The 25491-nt window shown below is 41.7% G+C and overlaps 1 protein-coding gene across 7 annotated transcripts in view; it reads right to left on the bottom strand.

The window, feature by feature from the left end:
• ASH1L (ASH1 like histone lysine methyltransferase) overlaps window positions 1-25491 on the bottom strand; it is a 227669-nt gene that overhangs the window by 29486 nt on the left and 172692 nt on the right. For all 7 annotated transcript variants that reach the window (XM_063604700.1, XM_063604699.1, XM_063604702.1 and 4 more), the window contains 5 exons: window positions 15311-15384; window positions 13771-13816; window positions 13549-13657; window positions 6048-6254; window positions 5775-5921 (listed from right to left, as the gene is read on the bottom strand). In XM_063604700.1, the coding sequence (XP_063460770.1) occupies window positions 5775-5921; window positions 6048-6254; window positions 13549-13657; window positions 13771-13816; window positions 15311-15384 (583 nt within the window). The remainder of the gene's footprint in view (window positions 1-5774; window positions 5922-6047; window positions 6255-13548; window positions 13658-13770; window positions 13817-15310; window positions 15385-25491) is intronic.

The following is a 25491-nucleotide window of genomic DNA, read 5'->3' as shown; positions in this document are numbered from 1 at the left end:
GGACAACATGGCACAACCCTGTCTCTACAAAAAATACAAAAAAATTAACCAGGCATGGTGGTGTGTGCCTGTAGTCTCAGCTACTCAGGAGGCTGAGGCAGGTGAACGGCTTGAACCTGGGAGGAGGAGGCTGCAGTGAGCCAAGATCATACCACTGTACTCCAGCTCTGTTTAAAAAAAAAAAAAAAAAAAAAAAAAAAAAAAAGGCTGCTCTGCGCCTGTGGAGTAGCCATTCTTTTATTCCTTTACTTTCTTAATAAACTTGCTTTCACTTTATTCTATGGACTCACCTTGAATTCTTTCTTGTGTTCTTTCTTGTGCGAGATCCAAGAACCCTCCCTTGGAGTCTGGATCAGAACCCCTTTCCGGCATCTTTCTGGCGATCACGAAGGGATGATACTTAGGAGACCCACAACCCAAAGGAAATAGACTGCAACACTGATTGGCTGAAACTTTTGAGTTACTGACAGCTTTGTTTTTTTTTGAGATGGAGTTTTGCTCTTGTTGCTCAGGCTGGAGTGCAGTGGCACAATCTCAGCTCACTGCAACCTCCACCTCCTGGGTTCAAGCGATTCTCCTGCCTCAGCCTCCTGAGTAGCTGGGACTACAGGTGTATGCCACTATGCCCGGCTGATTTTTTTTTTTTTTTTTTTTTTTTTTGTATTTTTAGTAGAGATGGGGTTTCACCATTTTGGCCAGGCTAGTCTCGAACTCCTGACCTCAGGTGATCAACCTGCCTCAGCCTCCCAAAGTGCTGGGATTACAGGCATGAGCCACCATGCCTGGCATATTGACAGCTCTTAACAATTGAGTAAAACTCCTGTGAACAAAATTTAAAGGATGTTTGTTTCCCTCTACCTCATTTCTCCAAAATCTGGAAACCAGTTGATACAATTGGAGAAACTGGTTATTTTACCAAGGCTTTGATTGGAATGGAGTGCTTTCTATTAAGGAACCAAACTTGGCTTAGAGAGCCAATAAAAGCCCCTTGGGAAAACTGGCCTCATACCTTTTCCACAAAGTCCCTGTATAGGGTTCTCGACCCGTGATATCACCTTTTGTCAGAACTATGAATGGCCCTTACCATACTGACGCTTTCTGACTGATCTCTTCTCTACCTTGGATACAAAAGACCCTAATAGGCAGGAATATCATCACCCCTATTCAACCTGAAGAAATTACTAAAGATGGATCTTCATCTCTGTTTACCCCTAAGGATTAAGGGTTCTCTTATAAAAGGGAGGGGGAAAATGTCAGAAGCGTTTAAACCAGAGCGACTCCATCTTGTATAGAGGTTGGGTAAAATTAGGCTGAGATCTGCTGGGTTGCATTCCCAATAGGTTAGGCATTCTTAGTTACAGGATAAGACAGGAGGTTGGCACAAAATACAGGTCATAAAGACCTTGCTGACAAAACAGGCTGCAGTAAAGAAGCTAGCCAAAACCCATCAAAACCAAGATGGCAACGAGAGTGACATCTGGGCGTCCTCACTACTACACTCCCATCAGTGCCATGACAGTTAACAAACACTATGGCAACGTCAGAAAGTTACCCTATATGGTCTAAAAAGTGGAGGAACCCTTAGGTCTGCGAATTGTCCACCACTTTCCCAGAAAACTCATGCATAATCCAACCCGTGTTTAGCATATAATCTATAAAGAACCATAAAGATGGGCAACCAGCAGCCCTTGGGGCTGCTCTGTTTATGGAATAGCCTTTCTTTTCTTTTATTCCTTTACTTTCTTAATAAACTTCCTTTCACTTAAAAAAAACTGCCAACACTCAACCCTTGAACATTGTGTATTTTTCCATTAATTTAGGTCATCTTTATTTTTTCCCAACTTCTGACAGCTTCTAGTATAGAGGTCCTACAAACTTTCATAAGATTTATTCTTAGGGACTAGTCTTTTATGAAGCTATTGTAAATTGTATTGGTTTTTATTTATTTATTTTGACACGGAGTCTTGGTGTGTCACACAGGCTGGAGTGCAGTGGCACGATCTCGGCTCACTGCAAACTCTGCCTCCGGAGTTGAAGCAATTCTCCTGCCTCAGCCTCCAATAGCTGGGACTATAGGTGTGTGCCACCACAACCAGCTAATTTTTGTATTTTAAGTAGAGACAGGGTTTCAGTCATCATGTTGGCTAGGGTGGTCTCGAACTCCTGACCTCAGGCAATCCGTGCATCTTGGCCTCTGAAAGTGCTGGGATTACAGGCGTGAGCCATTGCAACTAGCCTGTAATGGGTTTGGTTTTTTTTTTTTTTTTTTTTTTTTTTTTTTAAGATGGAGTCTTGCTCTGTCACACAGGCTGGAGTGCATTGGTGCAATCTCAGTTCACTACAACCTCCGCCTCCCAGGTTCAAGTGATTCTCTTGCCTCAGCCTCCCAAGTAGCTGGGACTACAGGTGCATGCCACCATGCCTGGCTAATTTTTATATTTTTAGTAGAGACAGGGTTTCACCATGTTGGTCAGACTGGTCTCAAACTCCTGACCTCATGATCCGCTCGCCTTGGCCTCCCAAAGTGCTGGGATTATAGGCGTAAGCCACTGCACCTGGCCTTGTAACGGTTTTTAAATTTCACTTTCTACTTGGTTGTTGCTAATATATTAAAATGTACTCAATACATTAATTTTTATATACTGACCATCTTTCCATTAATCTTGCTAAATTCACTTATGTCTGCAGAAATTTCCCATGTGTATAATAATGTCATCTGCGAATAATGGTAGTTAAATTTTTTTCATTTCTAATCTTTATACTTTTTTCCTTTTCTTATTGTATTGGTTAGACTCTTCAAATGTAGATATGACAGTGGATATCCTTATTTATGTATAATGGTAGCTAAAGATTTTTTAAAAATGGATTTCCTTTGGCAGATTTGTTAGTTCCTTTTTATTCCTAGTTTGCTGAGTTTTAATTATCAATGAGCGTTGAATACTGTTTAATGCTTTTTCTGCTTCTATTGAGACAATATATGATTTTTTGTCTTTAGTCCGTTATTGTGATAAAATTACATTGGTTTACACTGATTTTTGAATGTTAAACCAAACAATCTTTTATTCCTGGAATAAACCCCACATAGTCATGATGTATTAAGCTTTTTATTTATTGTTAAATTTTATTTGTTGATATTTTATTTAGGATTTTTGTGTCTATGTTCATGGAACACACTGGCTTATATTTTTTCCTGGTTAGATTTTAGAAGAAGGTAATGCTAGTTTTATAGAAGCAAAGAGTTTATAAGTGGTACTGCCATTATTTCTTCTTCTTCGTCTTCATTTTTTTAAATAGACACAAGGTCTCTGTCACCCAGGCTGGAGTGCAGTTGCATGATCACAGAAAACTACAGCCTCGAACTTCTGGGCTCAGGCGATCCTACCACCTCAGTCTCCCAAGTAGCACCATCACACCCAGCTAATATTTAAATTTTATCTTTAAATTTTTGTTGAGACAGGTCTCACCATCTTGCCTAGGCTGGTCTTGAACTCCTGGGCTCAAGCAATCCTCCCACCTCTACCTCCCAAAGTGCTGGGATTGCAGGTGTGAGCCACTGCACCCAGCCTATTTGTTCTTTAAGTATGTGGAAGAATTACCAGTGAAGACATCTGGTTCTCCAGGTTCTTTTGTTAGATATTTTTAGTTATATTTTCAATTTTGGGGGTACATGTGCAGATTTTCTATTTTGTCTTATGTCAGTTTTGGAAAGGTATGTTTTTCTTTTTCTTTCCTTTTTTTTTTTTTGAGACTGAGTCTCACTCTGTTGCCCAGGCTGGGGTGTAGTGGCACCATCTTGGCTCACTGCAACCTCCGCCTCGCGGGTTCAAGCAATTCTCTGCCACAGCCTCCTGAGCAGCTGGGATTACAAGCGCCTACCGCCACGCCCGGCTAATTTTTGTATTTTTGGTAGAGACGGGGTTTCACCATCTTGGCCAGGCTGGTCTTGAACTCCTGACCTTGTGATCCACCCACCTCGGCCTCCCAAAGTGCTGGGATTATAGGCGTGAGCCACTGTGCCCGGCTGGAATGTTTTTCAAAGTATTTGTTCATTTCATCTAACTTTTCAAATATAAAGTTGTTCACAGTAATTGATAAACAAACTGGTAAATTCACACAAAGGAGTATTACTCCACATTAAAAAGTAACAAACCACTAATGCATTCAACATGGATGAACTGCAAAAACATGTTTTTAACAAAAAAGACGCCAGACACAAAAGAATACATTCACATGAAGTTCTGGAATAGGTAAAACTCATCTGTGGCAATGGAAATCAGATCAGTGCTTGCTTTGGGGGATTGGGAGATTGACTTAAAAGGTAACTTTCTGAAATGACAAAGTATGTCATATTTTCATAGGGGTGTTGGTTATATGGGTGTATACATTTGAAAAAATTAATGGAAATGTACACTTAAGATCTATGTATTTCTAGACGGGCGCGGTGGCTCACGCCTGTAATCCCAGCACTTTGGGAGGCCGAGGTGGGCGGATCACAAGGTCAGGAGATCGAGACCATCCTGGCTAACACAGTGAAACCTCGTCTCTACTAAAAATACAAAAAAGAAATTAGCCGGGCGTGGTGGCAGGTGCCTGTAGTCCCAGCTACTGGGCAGGCTGAGGCAGGAGAGTGGCATGAACCCAGGAGGCAGAGCTTGCAGTGAGCTGAGATCGTGCCACTGCACTCCAGCCTGGGCAACAGAGCGAGACTCCGTCTCAAAAAAAAAAAAGTCTATGTATTTCTCTGTATATGAATTACACTTTAATTTTTAAAAACTTAACAAAAAACCCCAAAGTTGTTCATACTATCTTCATATAATCTTTTTAAAATTATTTTTTAGGTGTGATTTTTTTCCTTCTCAATTAGATGCTAATCTATTTGAGGGGAAGGGACCTCCAGATTCACTTTTTTTATTTCTCTTTGTGAGAAATGCACCAAGTATTTAATAAGCATGCAGTAGAGTGGCTGAATGAACTGATATGAGATGATCCATGTAACACAGTGCCTAGCACATAGTAAGAACTCAATAAATATTAGGTATTATTATTATTTTTTTGAGATGGAGTCTTGCTCTGTCACCCAGATTGGAGTACACTGGTGTGATCTCAGCTCACTGCAACCTCGGCCTCCCGGGTTCAAGTAATTCTCCTGCCTCAGCCTCCCAAGTAGCTGGGATTATAGGTGCACGCTACCATGAGTGGCTAATTTTTGTATGTTTAGTAGAGATGAGTTTCACCATGTTGGTCAGGCTGGTCTCAAACTCTTGGCCTCATGATCTGCCCACCTTGGCCTCCCAAAGTGCTGGGATTACAGGCATGAGCCAACACACCCAGCCTATTATCATTATTTTTTGTTTTTGATTTTTTCTTGCTATGTTGCCCAGACTGGCCTGAAACTCCTGGGCTCAAGTGATCCTCTCACCTCAACCTCTCAAATAGCTGGGACTACAGGTGTGTACCACCACCCTGGCTATCATCATCATCATTATTATATTTTTCTAGGACATAGATCCTGAAACTACTTGCATGCCAAACAAAAAAACCAAAAAAGCAAAACAAACAAAAAAACAGAACACAAATGAAAACAAAAATATCTGTCTGGGAGTGAGAAGTTAGGGTGAAAACGAAGCAGCTTACTCTGCCCGTGGGATCTGGGGTAATGGGGAACAGCCTGAGCTGCTTTGTGTAAGCTGACTGACACTGGAAAGATCAATCCCTTGCTGCACTCAATGCTTATTCTGCTGGATTCTTGGCTTCACCTTCTTTTGCTTCCTTACCATTTCTGCATTTCACAATTTGGGTCACAGCTATGGTTGATGAATCGGGCCTCATTTCCCATGCGGTAACTGTCAATCACCATCCCACTATCCAGGTTCAGGCAGTAGTGGTCACTGTGATTATGATACTGCTCAATCATCCTGTTCCTAAAGAGAAGATAAATGATTGAAAGACAATTAAAGAGTAGCTGAAAGTAAATTTCACATCTTCCATTCTCCATTCTAATCTTATACTTTGGCATTTTATTAGAGTATCATCATTTACCACTGTACCTGAACTCCTGTTCGCTGACGACTTCCCCTAGGTATTCAATGATGAACTGCCCAGCTTTTAGGGGCTCTTTGGTTCTGATTCCCCAGCCTTTTTCCTCAGCTCGAAATCGTTCTAGACATTGCACCCATTCATGCCTCTGTATCCTCTGGTTACAGCATTGCTCGCCACATGGGCAAGTGTTGGGGGAACACTCAGCAAAGATCATTCTAGAAAAAAAAGGAATAACTGTACATCAACTTACATGATACATACCTTGATGCATCCATTTTTAAATTTTACAAACATTTAAAAATGAATACATGAAATCAATTTTTATTTAATAAAAGTACCCGAATCACTAAGATTAAAATAATAAATGTCAAAAATTAATAATATTCAGAATTTCCAAGTCGGGCTGCAAATCCTGAATGCTTCTTGTAAATGATTAAGCTAACTGTCCACTCAGCATCCTGGGTAAACATTATCATATTTATCTGTTCCAAGAATAAGGCTGGGCAAGGTGGCTCATGCCTGTAATCCCAGCACTTTGGGAGGCTGAGGTGGGTGGATTACCTGAGGTCAGGAGTTCAAGACTAGCCTGGCCAACATGGTGAAACCCTGTCTCTACTAAAAATACAAAAATTAGCTGGGTGTGGTGGTGTGCACCTGTAATCCCAGCTACTTGGGAGGCTGAGGCAGGAGAGTCCCTTGAACCTGTGAGGTGGAGGTCGCAGTAAGCAGAGATCGCACCACTGCGCTCCAGCCTGGGCGACAGAGTGAGACTCCGTCTCAAAATAAATAAATAAAATAAATAAATAAATAACTGTGATCCAAAGAAGAATCATTAATTTGATGATGATTTCACTGTACTCTTATTTTGAAGCACTCATGCCCATTTACTGATTTAAAAAAAAATTGTGGTAGAATACCTAATTTACTTTTTTTTTTTTTTTTTTTTTTTGAGATGGAATCTGGCTCTGTTGCCCAGGCTGGAGTATATTGGCACAATCTCGGCTCACTGCAAACTCCGCTTCCCAGGTTCAAGAGATTCTCCTGCCTCAGCCTCCCGAGTAGCTGGGATTACAGATGTGTGCCACCACACCCGGCTATTTTTTGTATTTTCAGTAGAGACAGGGTTTTACCATGTTGGCCAGGCTGGTCTCAAACTCTCAACCTCAGGTGATCCGCCTGCCTCGGCCTCCCAAAGTGCTAGGATTACAAGCTTGTGAACCACTGCACCCGGCCGCTAATTTACTCTTATTTATTTTTTTTGAGATGGAGTCTCACTTCATTGCCCAGGCTGGAGTGCAGTGGCATAATCTCAGCTCACTGCAACCTCTGTCCTCCGGGTTCAAGCAATTCTACTGCCTTATCTGGGATTACAGGCGCATACCACAACACCCGGGTAATTTTTGTATTTTTAGTAGAGGTGGGGTTTCACCATGTTGGCCAGGCTGGTTTCGAACTCCTGACCCCAAATGATCCACCCACCTCAGCCTCCCAAAATGCTGGGATTACTGGCGTGAGCCACTGTGCCCAGCTGCTTTTTTTTTTTTTAATTTATTTTTATTTTTTTTGAGGGAAAGTCTCGCTCTGTCACCCAGGCTGGAGTGCAGTGGCTAAATCTCAGCTCACTACAACCTCTGCCTCCTGGATTCAAGGGATTCTCCTGCCTCAGCTTCCCAAGTAGCTGGGATTACAGACATGCACCACTACGCCCAGCTAATTTTCGTATTTGTAGTAGAGACGAGGTTTTGCAATGTTGGCCAGGCTGGTCTCGAACTCCTGGCCTCAAGTGATCCGCCCACCTCAGCCTCTCAAAGTTCTGGGATTACAGGCATGAGCCATCGTGCCTGGCCTTTTTTTTTTTTAATTAAAGAGGGGGAAGTCTCCCTCTGTCACCCAGACTGGGGTGCAGTGGCCTGATCACAGCCTACTGCAGCCTCGAACTCCTTGGCTCAAGGGATCCATCCTGCCTCGGCCTCCTGAGTAGGTGGGATTACAGGCATGAACTACCACACCCAGCCTTAACCATTTTTAAGAGTACAGTTCAGTGACATTAGGTATATTTGCTGCTGTTGTATTACAGGAATTTTATATTACATTAATTGAAATGACATTTCCAGGCTATATGACTAGCTGAACCCATAGTAGTTAGGGAATTAACAAGTTAAAAATTCTAGACGGGTGCAGCGGCTCATGCCTGTAATCCCAGCACTTTAGGGGGCAGAGGCGGGAGGATCATGTGAGGTCAGGAGTTCAAGACCAGCCTGACCAAGGTGGCGAAACCCCATCTCTACTAAAAATACAAAAATTAGCTGGGCGTGGTGGTGTGTGCCTATAGTCCCAGCTACTCGGGAGGCTGAGACAGGAGAATTGCTTGAACTTGTCCGGCGGACGTTGCAGTGAGCTGAGATTGCACCACTGTACTCCAGCCTGGGCAAAAGAGTGAGGCTCCGTCTAAAAAAACAAAAAAACAAAAAAAAACTGAACGTAGAAGACAAAAGAAGTCACACACATCTTGTCACTGCTTTCTTTACTTTTTTTTTGGAGACAGGGTCTCGCTGTGTCACCCAGGTTGAAGTACAGTGGCACAATAATGGCTCGCTGCAGCTCTGACCACCTGGGCTCAAGCAATTCTCCCACCTCAGCTTCCTGGGTAGCTGGGAACACAGGCGCGCACCACCGCATCTGACTACTTAAAAAAAAATTATTTGTAGAGGTGAGGTCTTGCTGCTATGTTGCTTAGGCTGGTCTCAAATTCCTGGGGGGTCATGGGATCCTCCCTCATCGGCCTCCCAAAATGCTAAGGATTACAGCATTTTGTGAGCCAATGCACCTGGCTGTTTTAATGGGAGCTGTTTAGTTTTGGTGTATGGTTTGAAATCTCATCTAGGCTGTTAAGCATAATTTTTTGGTTTGTTTTTTGGATACAGGGTCTCATTCTGGTTGCCCAGGCTGGAGTGCAGTGGCATGATCTTGGCTCACTGCAGCCTCGACCTCCTGGGCTCAGGTGATTTTCTCACCTCAGCCTCCAGAATAGCTGGGACTATAGGCACACGCCACCATGCCCAGTTGATGTTTTGTATTTTTAGTAAAGATGGGGTTTTTCCATGTTGCCCAGGCTGGTCACAAACTCCTGGACTCAAGTGATCCGCCCACCCTGGCCTTCCAAAATGCTGGATTACAGGCGTAAGCCAACATGCCTGGCCTTAAGCATGACTAAAACAAGGAATGATCAAGAAAATAATCGTCAAAATATCATGTTATATTTATAATAATAATTTTAAAGGCCGGGCACGGTGGCTCATGCCTGTAATCCCAGCACTTTGGGGGGCAGAGGCGGGAGGATCACGTGAGGTCAGGAGTTCGAGATCAGCCTGGCCAACACGGCGAAACCTCGTCTCTATTAAAAATACAAAAATTAGCCAGGCGTGGTGGCAACTGTAATCCCAGCTACTTGGGAGGCAGAGGTAGGAGAATCGCTTGAACCTGGGAGGCAGAGGCTGCAGTGAGCCGAGATGGTGCCACTGCACTCCAGCCTGGGTGACAGAGCGAGACTGTCTCAAAAAAGGAAAAAAAAAAGTAAAAAGTTTTGTAAAGAAAATATATAACAGTTTATACCTTAAAGTACTTTCAGAGTAATCTGACTTACTCTAAACAAAAATACCACCATGATTCTAAAGGGCACACGGCACACAGTGTCAAATCATGTAAATAGGAGCAGAGAAAGTATCGACTGGATTATTCTTCAATTTAAGATAATCAGCTTCAGCTGTAAAGAAGACAGTGCCTTAACATCAAATTCAACCACCTTTACTCTTCCGTTTGCTGACTTCTTTGGTACATGAATATTATTGAATACCCCTCTTGAAATGCCTTCCTTTTTTGGCTTTCCTCATTTTTTATGATACTGGATTTCCCACCTTGCCAATACCAATTCCTGTCTTTTCTGGTAGAAATCCTTTTTTCCTCTACCATATTCCTTTTTCTAGAGAGCTCATCTATAATCATGGCTTCAAATGTAACCTCTAGTTCATAATATTCCACACCTATATTTTCTTCTTTTCTTTTTTTGACACAGGGTCTCACTCTGTCACCCAGCCTGGAGTACAGTGGCGTGATCACAGCTTACTGTAGCCTCAACCTCCAGGCTCAAGCGATCCTCCTACCTCAGCCTCCCAAGTAGCTGGGACTGCAGGCATGCACCACTATGCCTGCTAACTTTTGTATTTTTTGTAGAGGTGGGGTTTTGCCATGTTGCCCAGGCTGGTCTCAAACTCCTGACCTCAAGTGATCTGCCTACCTCAGCCTCCCAAAGTGTTGGGATTACAGACGTGAGCCACTGTGCTTGGCTGGCACCAAGTATTTTCATAATACCTAATAACACATACTATAAACTGCATCCGGATTAAAAAAACCCTGAAGTATAAATAAAAGAGTGCTCAGATAAGAGAGATTTAAATTTTAAAAGATTTCTTCCAGGGAACAATCATTCAGAGGTTACTGAAAATTTGTAGTTTCTAGAGTTCAAGGCATTGAAATATATTCCGCATTTGTTTTGACAACCAGAATAAGTCCTTAAATTATATAAAACCAAAACATGTTTCTATTTGTTGTGTCTGGAAACCAAACTAAATTTACCAAAATCTGAAATTAGATGCTGGAAACTACAATGTGAGGTCTTTGATTTAGTACAATTTGTCATTATCTTTAGCCAGATAATGCCCTTGAAAAACAAGAGTTGGGCTGGATGCAGTGGCTCACACCTGTAATCTCAGCATTTTGGGAGGCTGAGGCAAGAGGATCACCTGAGGTCAGGAGTTCGAGACCAGCGTGGCCAACAAGGCAAAACCCTGTCTCTACTAAAAATACAAAAATTATTAGCCGGGTGCAGTGGCAGGTGCCTGTAAATCCCAGCTACTCGGAAGGATGAAGGATGAGGCAGGAGAATCGCTTGAACCCGGGAGGTGGAGGCTGCAGTGAGCTGAGATTGTGCCATTGCACTCCAGCCTGGGCAACGAGAATGAAACTTCGTCTCAAAAAAAAAGAAAAATGAGAGAGTCGCACTCCAGCCAGCTACTAAACGTAGATCTAGGTTGTCCTTCATATAGTGAGATTTAAGGGTTCAGGACCGGCCTCGGCTAAGTATCGACACCCCGTCTCTACGTTAAAAATAAATAAAATAAATAAATTAGCCAGGCGTGGTGACACGCGTCTTTAGTCTCAGCTACTCAGGAGGCTAACATGGGAGGATTGCTTGAGTCCGGAAGGTCGAAGTCGTAGTGAGCTGTGATGGCGACACTGCACTCCAGCCTGGGCAACAGAGTGATATCCTGTGTCATAAATAAATAAAAATACTGAGCTTGTGGACCACACTGTTTAATAAAAGTGTGCATTTAAAATATTTGTGAGTAAAGAAAATCAGTATGCAAAACACTATGTGAACCCGTATGTACATAAAATGATAAGGTGTGAATTTACAGTGATGCAGGTAAGGTAGAATTTCCCAACTGGCATGCTGAAGCAGGAAGAACTAAAACATTGATTCCCTTCAGACCACATGGACAGCTGACTAGAGATGAAAGAAGCTACTTTTGGCCATGAGAACTATCCAGAACAGGAAATAGTGATGTAAAATTCACTGATTCTTTTTTATTTTGCTGCAAATGTGCATTGTTACTAAAACAACAAATTCTATATCCACTGCTTTGTCTATTAGACATTTCTATTTTGAAATTTCAGTGCCGTTTAAAATTATATACTCTCTTGGCCAGGTGTGGTGGCTCATGCCTGTAGTCCCAGCTACTCGGGAGGCTGAGGTAGGAGAATCACTTGAACCTGGGAAGTGGAGGTTGCAGTGAGCTGAGATTGTGCCACCGCACTCCAGCCTGGCGACAGAGTGCGACTCCGTCTCAAAAAAATAAATTAAAAAAATACAAAAATCAGCCAGGCATGGTGGGGGGCACCTGTAATCCCAGCTACTTGGGAGGCTGAGGCAGGAGAATCTCTTGAACCCAGGAGGCAGAGGTTGCAGTGAGCCAAGATCGCGCCACTGCACTCCAGCCTGGGTAACAGAGCTAGACTCCGTCTCAGAAAAAGAAAAAAAAAAATTACATAGACTCAAATCAAAGTCATAACTCATAATTCTTTTTTTTTTTTTTGGGGGGAGATGGAGTTTCCCTCTTGTTGCCCAGGCTGGAGTGCAATGGCAGGACCTTGGCTCACTGCAACCTCTGCCTCCCGGGTTCAAGCAATTTTCCTGCCTCAGCCTCCCACGTAGCCGGGATTATAGGCATGAGCCACCATGCCCGGCTAATTTTGTATTTTTAGTAGAGATGGGGTTTCTCCATGTTGGTCAGGCTGGTCTTGAACTCCCGACCTCAGGTGACCCGCCTGCCTTAGCCTCCCAAAGTGCTTGGATTATAGGCATGAGCCACCATGCCAGCCAAATTCATAATTCTTATCTCCAATTCAGTTAGATTCCACACTTTATTGTCAGAGAGAGAATATATCCCCATATGAAGAGCATATCCCCTATATGCCGATGGTTTATCAACATACTTTTCTTCTAAAATATATTATGCCCTTCCTCTTCACTCTCACTGCCACTGTCCTATTCTGCTTCCTCATTGTGGCAACCATATATTGAGAGCTAGGAAGGTACCTAGGACTGTGCTTAATGTTTTATGAGCTGGGCACAGTATCACATACCTATAGTTCCAGCTACTCAGGAGGTTGAGGTGGGAGGACTACTTGAGCCCAGGAGTTTGAATCCAGCCTGGGCAACACAGTGAGACCCATCTCTAAAAAAAACAAAACAAAACAAAACAAAAAACCCCAAAACAAGAAAGCCAAAACTTCACAAACATTGTTTATCAACAGTCTCATATAATCTCCACAAACCCTCCATAGAGAAGGTAAGGTATTACTTTTATTAGATGCATTAAATAACTTTTCTCAGGTCTCATAAATAGTAAAAGGATTGGCTGGGCGCGGTGGCTCACGCCTGTAATCCCAGCACTTTGGGAGGCCGAGGCTGGTGGATCACGAGGTCAGATTGAGACCATCCTGGCTAATATGGTGAAATCCCATCTCTACTAAAAATACAAAAAAATTAGCTGGGTGTGGTGGTGGGTGCCTGCAGTGCTGGCTACCAGGGAGGCTGAGGCAGGAGAATGGTGTGAACCCGGGAGGCGGAGCTTGCAGTGAGCCGAGATCGCGCCACTGCACTCCAGCCTGGGCGACAGAGGGAGACTCCGTCTCAAAAAAAACAAAACAAAACAAAACAAAAAAACAAACAAAAAAAAAGTAAAAGGATTTAAACCAACGAAGGCACACACAAGACTCTAAATCTCATTCATTTTCTGTTTCTGTATTCCGCCCACCCATTATGGTTTATATATCTTTGTGCAACTTCTTGAACAAAATCAAAGAGCCTATTTAACTGTACCCTCCAAAGGAAGTGTTGTATGTATACCTTAAAGCCTATGCTTTAGAGAAATCAAAGCATGACAGTACCTATTGAGGCAGTCATCAACACAGCCCTTCCTGGTGTCATCATCTGGCTTCTTACAGTTACAGGTGGTAGCTTCGTAACCAGAAAGGGGTTTGACATCAACGTAAACATCTTGAAAAGAAAGCAAAGAATAGTTTGTGAACATACAGGATAATTTTTCAAGTGCTAGGCTCAGAAGAACATTAACGTATAGAGGCAGAAAAAATAGCTCCTAAGTTACTCACTTGAACGAATTTTCTTATATAGTGGGACATCTGGCTTTTTGTATAGCTAGAAGAAAAGAAGAAAAATCTTGATATAGCATTTAACTTCAAATGCCAGACAGCAGCATCAATCACTAAAAATACAGGAAATTTTCTATGTGCTCTGCTCATCTGGAAATATTTACAAGACATTTTGGGTTGGATACATTTGAGGGAAACTCTTGGTGTGATCTCTTTTTACTCTGAAATAAAAGGTGAGAGAATAAGATTCAACAGAAGAAGCACTAAATAGTTTATACAAGTGGAATTACATGTTTCTTCAGCATGTTGTTGGATAGACTTAAATGAAAATCACGCTGGAGACCAAAGCTATTCATTTGGACAAATTAAGATTCTATTTGCTTCTATCAAAAGAAAGGAAAACAACATGCATAGGGCTTATTTAGATGTCTGGGTGGGTACATGAAATTAAAAAGATGAGTACCCTGGCTTTTCAGGTTGAGAATTATAGGAAAACATTTCAAATTTTAATTAAGGCAATTAATTTAGTGAATAAAGGAGAGAGGGCAGGCAGGCAAAATGGAGCTCTCACATTATAATCAAGAAGACATTAGAAAGAAAAAAAAAAAGAATGCATTAGAAGAGAGGCAATCTTCCAGCATTTTGCCATAAGGGACTGTACAAAACAAACAGCAACTTGCACAAAGCTAGACTGTTTATTAATATATTGGAATAATCCCACCATTATTTTCCAGTCAGTATGTTCAAAGCATTCTCTCCTTCATTGTTAAAAACTCTGAGACAAATACCTAACATATTAATACTCTCAGAATTCAAGAGAGGCCATTGGAGAAGACAACGCAGAGGGGAATGTCAATTTTGGCTTTCCAAAATAAACCTTTGGTGGCATTTTGGCAGAACTCAAGAAATCTATTCACCTCAACTGCATGACTATTTCTATTTCCCAATGGTTGTTCTCAATATGAGACCTGGGGGCTATAAGCTAATACAAAAATCACTACGGGAAACTTTTCAATTTGGGAAGCAAGAGAAAAAACACGGCATCTTCCTATTTTTAGTTACCAATATATTTAAAGATTTTTTAAAAGTGCAAGAGTGTTAAACATTTCCCTGCTTCCTTTGATAGAAGAATCTCTTTTGCATGTGAAAAATAAATTTCAAACTGATAAGAAGGAGCCAACAAAAATAAAGTCTGAAATTTCTTAGTGCTGCTGGCAGTACATCTAAATTCTCCTGAGACCTGCATCAAATAGAATTCTTACAGAACAAAATCTTTGCTACCAAAATAAAAGTCCAGAATAACAACAGAAGGTTGCCTAGGAAAGCAGGAACTTACTGCTATTTTGCAGTAAGAGTAAAGGCAAATAGGTCACATTAAAGATGGATGCAAATTCATTTTTCTTAGTCCTAACCTTCACAGGGACACTTCTGAAAACCTCCTAAGATGAAAACATAACAAGGGGAGAGAAAAACACTTGCATTTCCACCCCTCCCCCTTTACCACTTAAGAATGAAACCTGGTAAAACAGGCTCTCTATACCTGATTGTGTTTCCACTGCCAAAGGATATCATAAGGAAGCTGGAAGTCAATTCTCTTTTGTCTTAGATACTTTCCTGAAACAAAAAACACTATTAATTTCAATACCTATTCTAATATTTGCTTATACAAAGGTGTCAAACAGCTACAAGAACTAACATGTACTGACTAAAAAAATAAAGATTTAATTCTTTAAGGATTTTTCCATCACCAATTTTTAATTTTAGCTCTTCTTTCCCACTATACTCCACACGATATATGCCGAAGATATATTTTAAGTATAATAGTCTACATAAAACAACAAATACAGCAAAACTACAACCAAAAACACACAGGTCATTATGAAGCTTATTAAATATTTTATTATTATTAAAAATTATTAAGGGTACAGCATCTGGCACCTGCTCTTCATTATTACACATAACCTAAGGTTGATTACAAAAAGGAGAAATTCTTGTGTTTAAATAACTCGAGAAGTTTTCCGGGCAAATTTATGATCTTTTAACATTTTTTCCTACCTATTGAAATAGTATTTTTGATTTTTTTGTTTTTGTCTTATATAAAATTATTCAGCCTTAAAAAGAATGAAATTCTTTTTTTTTTTTGAGATGAGGTTTCGCTCTTGCTGCCCAGGCTAGAGTGCAATGGTGCGATCTCGGCTCACTGTAACCTCTGCCTCCTGGGTTTAAGCGATTCTCCTGCCTCAGCTTCTTGAGTAGCTGGGATTACAGGCATGTGCTACCACACCCAGCTAATTTTGTAATTTTTTTTTTTTTTTTTTAGTAGAGACAGGGTTTCTCCATGTTGGTCAGGCTGGTCTTGAACTCCTGACCTAAGGTGGTCCACCTGCTTCAGCCTCCCAAAGTGCTGGGATTACAGGCATGAGCCACCGCACCTGGCCAAAAGAATGAAATTCTTATACATATAGTCATGTGCCAATGTTTTAGTCAACAACGGACTGCATATATGATGGTGGACCCAGAAGGTAATAAGGGAGCTGAAAAATTCCTCCTAGCTGTCGTAACTTTGCAGTGCAAAGTGTTAATCATGTGTTTGTGGTGATGCTGGTGCAAATAAACCTATAGCGCTACCAGTTGAATACAAGCATAGCAGACATAATTAGGTATAATACATAATACTTGATAAAATGTCTTTGTTGCTGGTTTTATAATTAATATACTATACTTTTCATCATTATTTTAGAGTATACTCCTGCTTATTAAAAGACATCCTTGGCTGGGTGCGGTGGCTCATGCCTGTAATCCCAGCACTTTGGGAGGCCGAGGCAGGTAGATCACGAGGTCAGGCATTAGAGACAAGGCTGGCCAACATAGTGAAACCCCGTCTGTATTAAAAATACAAAAAATTAGCCGGGTGTGGTGGTGGGTGCCTGTAATCCCAGCTACTCAGGAGGCTGAGGCAGGAGAATTGCTTGAACCTGGGAGGCAGAGGTTGCAGTGAGCCAAGATTGCACCACTGCACTCCCGCCTGGACAATAGTGCGAGACTCTGTCTCAAAAAAAACCAAAAATCAAACAAACAAAAAAACCAACCTTGGCTGGGCGCAATGGTTCATGCCTGTAATCCCAACAACACTTTGGGAGGCTGAGGCAGGCAGATCACTTGAGGTCAGGAGTTCAAGACCAGCCTGGCCAACATGGTGAAACCCCAACTCTACTAAAAATACAAAAATTAGCTGGGTGTGGTGGCACACGCCTGTAATCCCAGCTACTTGGGAGGCTGAAATAGGAGAATCACTTGAACCTGGGAGGCAGAGGTAGAGGTGGAGGTTGCAGTGTGCCAAGATCACGTACTGCACTCCAGCCTAGGCAACAGAGTGAGACACGGTCTCAAAAAAAAAGGAAAACAAAACAAAACAGAACAAAACAAAAAAACAGCCTTGCCAGGAGTGCTGGCCCACACCTGTAATCCCAGCACTTTGGGAGGCCGAGGTGGGTGGATCACTTGAGGTCAGGAGTTCGAGAACAGCCTGGCCAACATGGTGAAAGCCTGTCTCTGCTAAAAATACAAAAATTAGCTGGGTGTGGTGGCGCACACCTGTAGTCCCAGCTACTCAGGAGGCTGAGGCAGGAGAATTGTTTGAACTGGGAGGTGGAGGTTGCAGTGAGCCCAGATCGTGCCATTACACTCCAGCAGGCAACAACACAGACTCTGTCTCAAAAAACCAAACCAGGCTGGGCGTGGTGGCTCACGCCTGTAATCCCAGCAGTTTGGGAGGCTGAGGTGGGCAGATCATGAGGTCAGGAGATCAAGACCATCCTGGCTAACATGGTGAAACCCTGTCTCTACTAAAAATACAAAAAATTAGCTGGGCGTGGTGGCGGGCATCTGTAGTCCCAGCTACTCGGGAGGCTGAGGCAGGAGAATGGTGTGAACCCAGGAGATGGAGCTTGCAGTGAGCTGAGATGGTGCCACTGCACTCCAGCCTGGGCGACAGAGCAAGACTCTGTCTCAAACAAACAAACGAACAAACAAAAACCCAAACCAAACCAAAAAACAGTCTTAGGCAGATCCTTCAGGAGATATTCCAGAAGACATTATTACCATATCAGATGACAGCTCCACGAGTGTTACTGCCCCTGAAGACCTTTCAGTAGAACAAGACATACAGCGAGAAAACAGTGATATTGATGATCTTGCCCCTGAGTGGGCCTAGGCTAATGTGGGTTTGTGTCTCAGCTCTTTTTTTTTTTTTCGAGACAGTGTCTCGCTCTGTCACCCAGCCTGGAGTACAATAGCAGGATCATGGCTCACTGCTGCCTCAACCTCCCAGACTAAAGCGATCCTCTCACTTCTACCTGCCAAGTTGCTGGCACTACAGGCATGTGCCACCATGCCTGGCTGATTTTTTATTTTTTGTAGACAGGGTCTTGCCATGTTGCCCAGGCTGGTCTCAAACTCCTGGGCTCAAGCGATCTGCCTGCCCTGGCCTCTCAAAGTGTTGGGATTACAGGCGTAAGCCGCCATGCCTGGCCCTCTTTTCGCTTTTAACTAGAAAAGTTTAAAAAGAAGAAAAAATGTTAAAAATAAAGCTTATAAAATAAGGACATAAAGAAAATATTTTCTTGTACAGCTGTACAATGTGTTCATGTTTAAAGCTAAGTTATTATGAGTCAAAGTGTTAAAAAATTAAAAGATTATAAAGTAAAAAAGCTACAGAAAGCTAAGATTAACTTAACTATTGAGGAACAAAAAATAAAAATTTAGTGTAGCCTAAGTGTGCAGTGCTTATAAAATCTACAGTAGTTTAACAGTGATGTCCTAGGCCTTCACATTCACTCTCCACTCAATCACTGACCCACTGAGAGGAACTTACAGTCCTGTAAGCTCCATTCAGGTAAGTGCCCCATAGTGGGCTGCCATTTTTTATCCTTTATATTGTATTTTTACTGTACCTTTTCTACATTTAGATATGTAAATACTTACCACTGTGTCACAACTGACTACTGTATTCAGTATACTAACATGATATACAGGTTTGTAGCTTAGGAGCAAGAGGCTATACCATACAGCCTGGTTAGTATATTCTGTTTGCATAATTATAAGATTGCCTAACAATGCATTTCTCAGAATGTATCCTCATCGTTAAGCAACACATGATGGTACTACAACATGGATGAACCTTAAAGACATTATGCTAAGTGAATTAAGGCAGATACAAAAGAACAGGTATTATACAACCCCACTTTCAAAGAAATAGGCAGTGATTACCAGAGGCTGAGGGGAACAGAGAATGGAGAGTTACAGTTTAACGGGTACAGAGTTACAGTAGGGGATAATGAAAATGTTCCGGGGATGGATAGCAGTCATGGTCATACAACAATGCGAATGTACCTAATGACACTGAATTGTCCACTTAAAAATGATCAAAATGCAAACTGTGTTATGTATATTTTACTGGAAGTTAAAAAAATGTAATATATCAAAAACTATAGTCTATTTTAAAAGAGTAAATTGAATGGTCTGTGAATTATATCTTAATAAAGTTGCTAAAACAATACAGCAGTGTTAAAACTTTTTGCTTCAATGATTAAACGTAACTTAGAAAAAACTCAAGAGAAGGAAAGCCTATTGTATATATCCATGTTTTTGCTTACTGTATTCTTCCTTCCTAATGTTCCAAAGTGTCTTTTTTTTAAATTGTTTCCTTTCTGTTCACAGAACTTGCTTTACTCATAGGGTACATCTGCTGGCAACAAACTCTCTTAGTTTTCCTTAATCTAAGAATGCCTTCATTTCTTCTTAATTCCTGACAGATATTTTCATTGGTTAGAAGATTCGGAGTTGACAATTCTTTGCTTTTAGGATGTGAAAAATGCTGTATCACTTCCATTTGGCCTCCATAGATTCAGATGAGAAATCTACTGTCGTTTGAATTGTTTTATCCTTATAGGTAAGGGTAATTTCTCTGTCATTGCTTTAAAATTGGTGTGGTTTTTTTTGTTTTTTTTATTTTTTCTGAGATTCGTTCTCCTGAGTAGTTGGGATGACAAGCATTTGCCAACCATGCCTGGCTAATTTTTTTTGTATTTTTTGTAGAGACAAGGTTTCACCATGTTGCTCAGGGTGGTCTCAAACTTCTGAGCTCAAGCAATCAGCCTCCCAAGGTATTTGGTATTACAGGAGCAACCTATCTCGCCCAGCCTAAAATTGTTTTGTTAGTGTTCTGAAATGTGATTATGTGTCTCGGCATATATTTGTTTGAGTTTATCCTGTTCGGAGTCTGCTAATCTTCTTGAATACAGAGATTTCTGTCTCCTGCCAAATTTGTTAAGTTTCCAGTTGTTATTTACTAAGGTGCTTTTCATCTATGCCCTTTTTTTCCCTCCTTCCATGACTCCGATAACACAAATTTGCTTTTTTTGTCATATTCTCACAAGCTCCTCAGTCTTTCTGTTTTTAATTCTATTTTCTATGTTGTTGTATACGCTGAGTAATATGTATTATTCTATCTTCTAGTGCATAGATTATTTCCTCTGTCCCATTCATTCTGCTGTTAAGTCTATCTCTGAATGTATTTTTTTTTTCTGGTTCAATTTCTCTCATAAAAGCTCTGAACTTTTTATTTCAATTACTGAGTCAGTTATAAAAATTCTAATTTAAAAAAATTATTGGCCAGGTGCAGTGGCTCATGCCTGTAAACCCAGCACTTTGGGAGGTGAGGCGGGCAGATCACTTGAGGTCAGGAGTTCCAGACCAGTCTGGCCAACGTGGTAAAACCCCGTCTTTACTAAAAATACAAAAATTAGCTAGGTGTGGTGGCACATGCCTGTAACTCCAGCTACTCGGGAGGCTGAGGCAGGAGAAATCACTTGAACCTGGGAGGCGGAGGCTACAGTGGGCAGAGATTGTGCCACTGCACTCCAGACTGGGCAACAGAGCAAGAACCTGTCTCAAAAAATTAAAATAATAAATAAAATAAAATATGAAAAATTATCATCTTCTATTTCTTGATTTGTTTCAAGCATGTTCACAATTGCTCACTAAGGCATTTTTATCAAGACTGCTTTAAAAATCTGCCAGATAATTCTAATGTCTTGGTGTGGACATATATTGTCTTCCCAAAGTGCTGGGATTTCAAGGCATGAGCCACCATGCTTGGCAAATAACATGTGATTTTAAATTCAAAGCTAAACACTTTCGTAGTAGTATAAGGTTCTAGATTTTATGAAATTTGTATTTTAGCCGGCTTTTTCTGAAACTGCTCCAGCAGAAAAGGGATAAAGCTGCCTCATTACTGCCAGCTGTAAGTAAAAGTCCAAGTTGCCTACTAGGCCTCCACCGAAACCTGAGTGTTGGGGGATGGGGAAGCTCCCCATTACTGCTAGGGAATGGTTAGAATTCCAATTTCCCAAGGGGTCTCCACTGACATTGTGGTGGGGTAGTTATGTTACTGCTAGGTGTTGGTAAAAGTCTGACTCGGCTAGACCTCCTCTGACACCATGGCAGTGGAGGGAGAGACATATGATTGTTGGCCACATATGTGTCTTTTGAGAAGTGTCTGTTCATGTCCCTTGCCCATTTTTTTTTTTTTTTTTTTTTGGAGATGGAGTCTCACTCTGTCACCCAGGCTGGAGTGCAGTGGTGTAATCTCAGCTCACTGCAACCTGTGCCTCCTGAGTTCAAGCGATTCTCCCGCCTCAGCCTCCCAAGTAGCTGGGATTACAGGAGCCCACCACCATGCCCAACTAATTTTTTTGTATTTTAAGTAGAGACAGGGTTTCACCATGTTGGCCAATGGTCTCGAACTCCTGACCTCAGGTGATCTGCCTGCCTTGGCCTCCCAAAGTGCTGGGTTTACAGATGTGAGCCACTGTGCCTGGCCAAGAGTCTTTAAAAAATTTTTATTATTATTGTTGTTTTGAGACGGAGTCTTACTTTTTTGCCTAGGCTGGAGTGGAGTGGCATGATCTCAGCTCATTGCAACCTCTGCCACCCGGAGTTCAAGCAATTCTGTCTCAGCCTCCTGAATAGCTGGGATTACAGGCACGTGCCACCATGCCCAGCTAATTTTTTCTATTTTTTTTTTTTTTTTAGTAGAGACGGGGTTTCACCATGTTGGCCAGGCTGGTCTCAAACTCCTGATCTCAAGTGATCTGCCTGCCTTGGTTTCCCGAAGTGCTGGGATGACAGGCGTGAGCCACCACACCAGGCCTTGCCCACTTCTTAATGGTTTTTTTTCTTGTATATTTAAGTTCCTTATAGATGCTGGATATTAGATCTTTGTCAGATGCAGTTTGCAAAATTTTTCTCCCATTTTATAGGTTGTTTACTCTGTTCATAGTTTATTTTGCTGTGCAGAAGTTCATACTATTTGTCCATTTTTGCTTTTGTTACAATTGCTTTTGGCATCGTCATGAAGTCTTTGCCTGTGCCTATGTCCTGAATGGTACTGCCTAGATTGTCTTTCAGGGTTTTTATAGTTTTGGGTTTTACAATTAAGTCTTTTTTTTTTTTTTTGAGACAGAGTTTTGCTGTGTTGCCCAGGCTGGAGTGCAGTGATCTCAGCTCAATGCAACCTCCACCTCCAGGGTTCAAGTGATTCTCATGCCTCAGCCTCTCAAGTAGCTGGGATTATAGGCATGTGCCACCACACCCAGCTAATTTTTGCATTTTTGTTAGAGATGGGGTTTTGCCATGTTGGCCAGGCTGGTCTCAAACTGCTGGCCTCAAGTGATCCACGTGCCTCAGCCTCCCAAAGTGCTGGGATTACAGGCGTGAGCCACCACGCCTGGCCTACATTGAAGTTTTTAATCCATATTGAGTTTGTTTTTGTATATGCTGTAAGGAAGGGGTCCAGTTTCAACCTTCTGCATATGGCTAACCAGTTATTCCAGCACCATTTACTGAATAGGGAATCCTTTCCCAATTGCTTGTTTTTGTCAGGTTTGTTAAAGATCACGCAGTTGTAGGTGTGCAGTCTTATTTCTGGGTTCTCTATTCTGTTTCACTGGTCTATGTGTCTGCTCTTGTATCAGTACCATGCTGTTTTGATTACTGTAGCCCTGTAGTATAGTTTGAAGTCAGGTAGCATGATGCCTTCAGCTTTGTTCTTTTTTTGTGTGTAGGATTGCCTTGGCTATTTAGGTTCTTTTTTGGTTCCATATGAATGTTAAAATAGTTTTTTTCTAGCTCTATGAAGAATTTCAATGGTAGTTTAATGGGAATAGCATTGAATCTATAAATTGCTTTGGGCAATATGGCCATTTTAACAGTATTTATTCTTCCAATCCGTAAGCATGGAATATTTTTCCATTTGTGTCTTCGCTGATTTCTTTGAGCAGTGGTTTGTAGTTCTCCTTATAGAGATCCTTCGCTTCCCTAGTTAGCTGTATTCCTAGGTATTTTATTCTTTTTGTGGCAATTGTGAATGAGAGTTCAATCATGATTTGGCTCTTGGCTTAACTGTTATTGGTGTATAGGAACGCTAGTGATTTTTGTACATTGATTTTGTATCCTGAGACTTTGCTAAAGTTGTTTATCAGCTTAAGGAACTTTTGCTTAAGCAAACACTCCCCAGTGGGTGTTTGCTGGTGTAAGTTTGAGAGAGGTGTGAAAGTTGATTAGACAAAATGGAATCATTCATACCATATCCAACTAAAATGGAGTCAGGAGGCCATGGGGGAGGGCACTAAGGTCCCTGATCTTAGTTGAAATGATTTTGCATTTCAACAGAAAATTCACAAAGATCTAACTATAATTAAGACTATGTCTTATATAGTAACTGCTGCCACTCACCAATGACAACTGTACCAGTGACCTTTTTCTTTTCTTTCTTTGTTTTTGAGACAGGATCTCACTCTGTCTTTCAGGCTGGAGTGCACTGATGCAATCTCAGCTCATTGCAGCCTCAACCTCCCAGGCTCAGGTGATCCTCCTGCCTCAGGCTCCTAAGTAGCTGGACCACAGGTGCATGTCACCATACCTGGCTAAATTTTTCTTTTCTTTTTAAATTTTTGTATACACGGGTTTTCATTATGTTGTCCAGGCTGGTCTCGAATTCCTGAGCTCAAGCAATCCAACAGCCTCAGCCTCAGCCTCCCAAAGTGCTGGGATTATAGGCTTGAGCCACTGGGCCTGGCTGACCTTCTTCCAACCTTCCTCTTTTGCTCAATACAACCCCAGCCTTTCTCTTTGTTTTTCAGACACACTTAGGGACTACCCTGGTCTATGTGTCCTGAATTGCGATTCTTTTTTTTTTTCATAGAAAACAGGGACTTGATCCATCACCCAGGCTGGAGTGCGCTGGTGCAATCATAACTCACTGCAGCCTCGATCTCCTGGGCTCAAGTGATCCTCCTGCCTCAGCCTCCTGAGTAGGCATGTACCACCGCACCCAGCAAATGTTGTTATTGCTTTATAGAGAGAGGTTCTCACTACATTGCCTAAGTTGGTCTCAAACTCCTGGCCTCAAGCGATCTTCTCTCCTCGGCCTCCCAAAGTGCTGGGATTACAGGCATGAGCCACCATGCCTGGACTAATTCTTTTTTTTTGAGACAGAGTCTTGCTCTGTCACGCAGGCTGGAGTGCAATGGTGTGATCCTGGCTCATTGCAACCTCCACCTCCTGAGTTCAAGTGATCCTCCTGTCTCAGCCTCCTGAGTAACTGGGATTACAGGCATCCACTATCACTCCTGGCTAATTTTTTTCTATTTTTAGTAGAGACCATGTTGGCCAGGCTGGTCTCGAACTTCTGACCTCAGGTGATCTGCCTGCCTCGGCCTCCCAAAGTGTTGGGATTACAGGTGTGAGCCACCACGCCAAGCCTAATTATTGTATATTATTCCCAAATAAACCCTTTACTTGGAGATATATATTTATATTATCTGAATATATGTTTATTTAAGACTTTAAAAAAGAGGCTAGGCGCGGTGGCTCATGCCTGTAATCCCAGCACTTTGGAAGGACGAGGTGGGTGGATCACTTGAGGTTAGGAGTCTGAGACCAGCCTGGGCAACATGGTGAAACCCTGTCTCTACTAAAAATACAAAAATTAGCTGGGCATGGTGGCGCATGCCTGCAGTCCCAGATACTCAGGAGGCTGAGGTGCAAGAATTGCTTGAACCCGGGAGGAGGAGAATGCAGAGAGCCAAGATCACGCCACTGCACTCCAGCCTGGGCAACAGAGCGAGACTCCATCTCAAAAGAAAACAAAAACAAAAACAAAACACACATCTATATGCAGGTTTTTCTTTTCAATAGATATGTTTTCAAATTATTTGAGAAAATACCAAGGAGCATGACTGCCACATCAAATGTCCAGAGTATATTAAGTTTTATAAGAATACAATTGATTTTTTTAATACTGATGATTTTCCAATAACCTTGCTGCTACTACTACCAGTAGCTTTTTTTTTTTTTTGGTGTGGATCTCTTTGGATTTTTTTTTTATATAAACAATCATGTCATCTATAAACAGAAACAGTTTCATTTCTTCCTTCCTGATCATTATGATGACTCTTACTCATCTTCTTGACTTAATACACTGCCTAGAACATCCATGTAATGCTGAGTCAGAGTGGACAACTCTATCTTCTTCCCAATCTTAGGAGGAAACATTCAACATTTCACCATTAAGAATGATATTAGGCCAGGTGTGGTGGCTTACCAGTATCCAAAATAAAAAAAGTTGATCTCACTATAAGTCCTAGACTCATTAAGAGA

Source organism: Pan paniscus, chromosome 1 (assembly GCF_029289425.2).
Source record: "Pan paniscus chromosome 1, NHGRI_mPanPan1-v2.0_pri, whole genome shotgun sequence".
NCBI classification, from domain to species: Eukaryota; Metazoa; Chordata; class Mammalia; order Primates; family Hominidae; genus Pan; species Pan paniscus.
The sequence above is the reverse complement of the archived record's forward strand: the minus strand, read 5'-3'. Positions and strand labels throughout refer to the sequence as shown.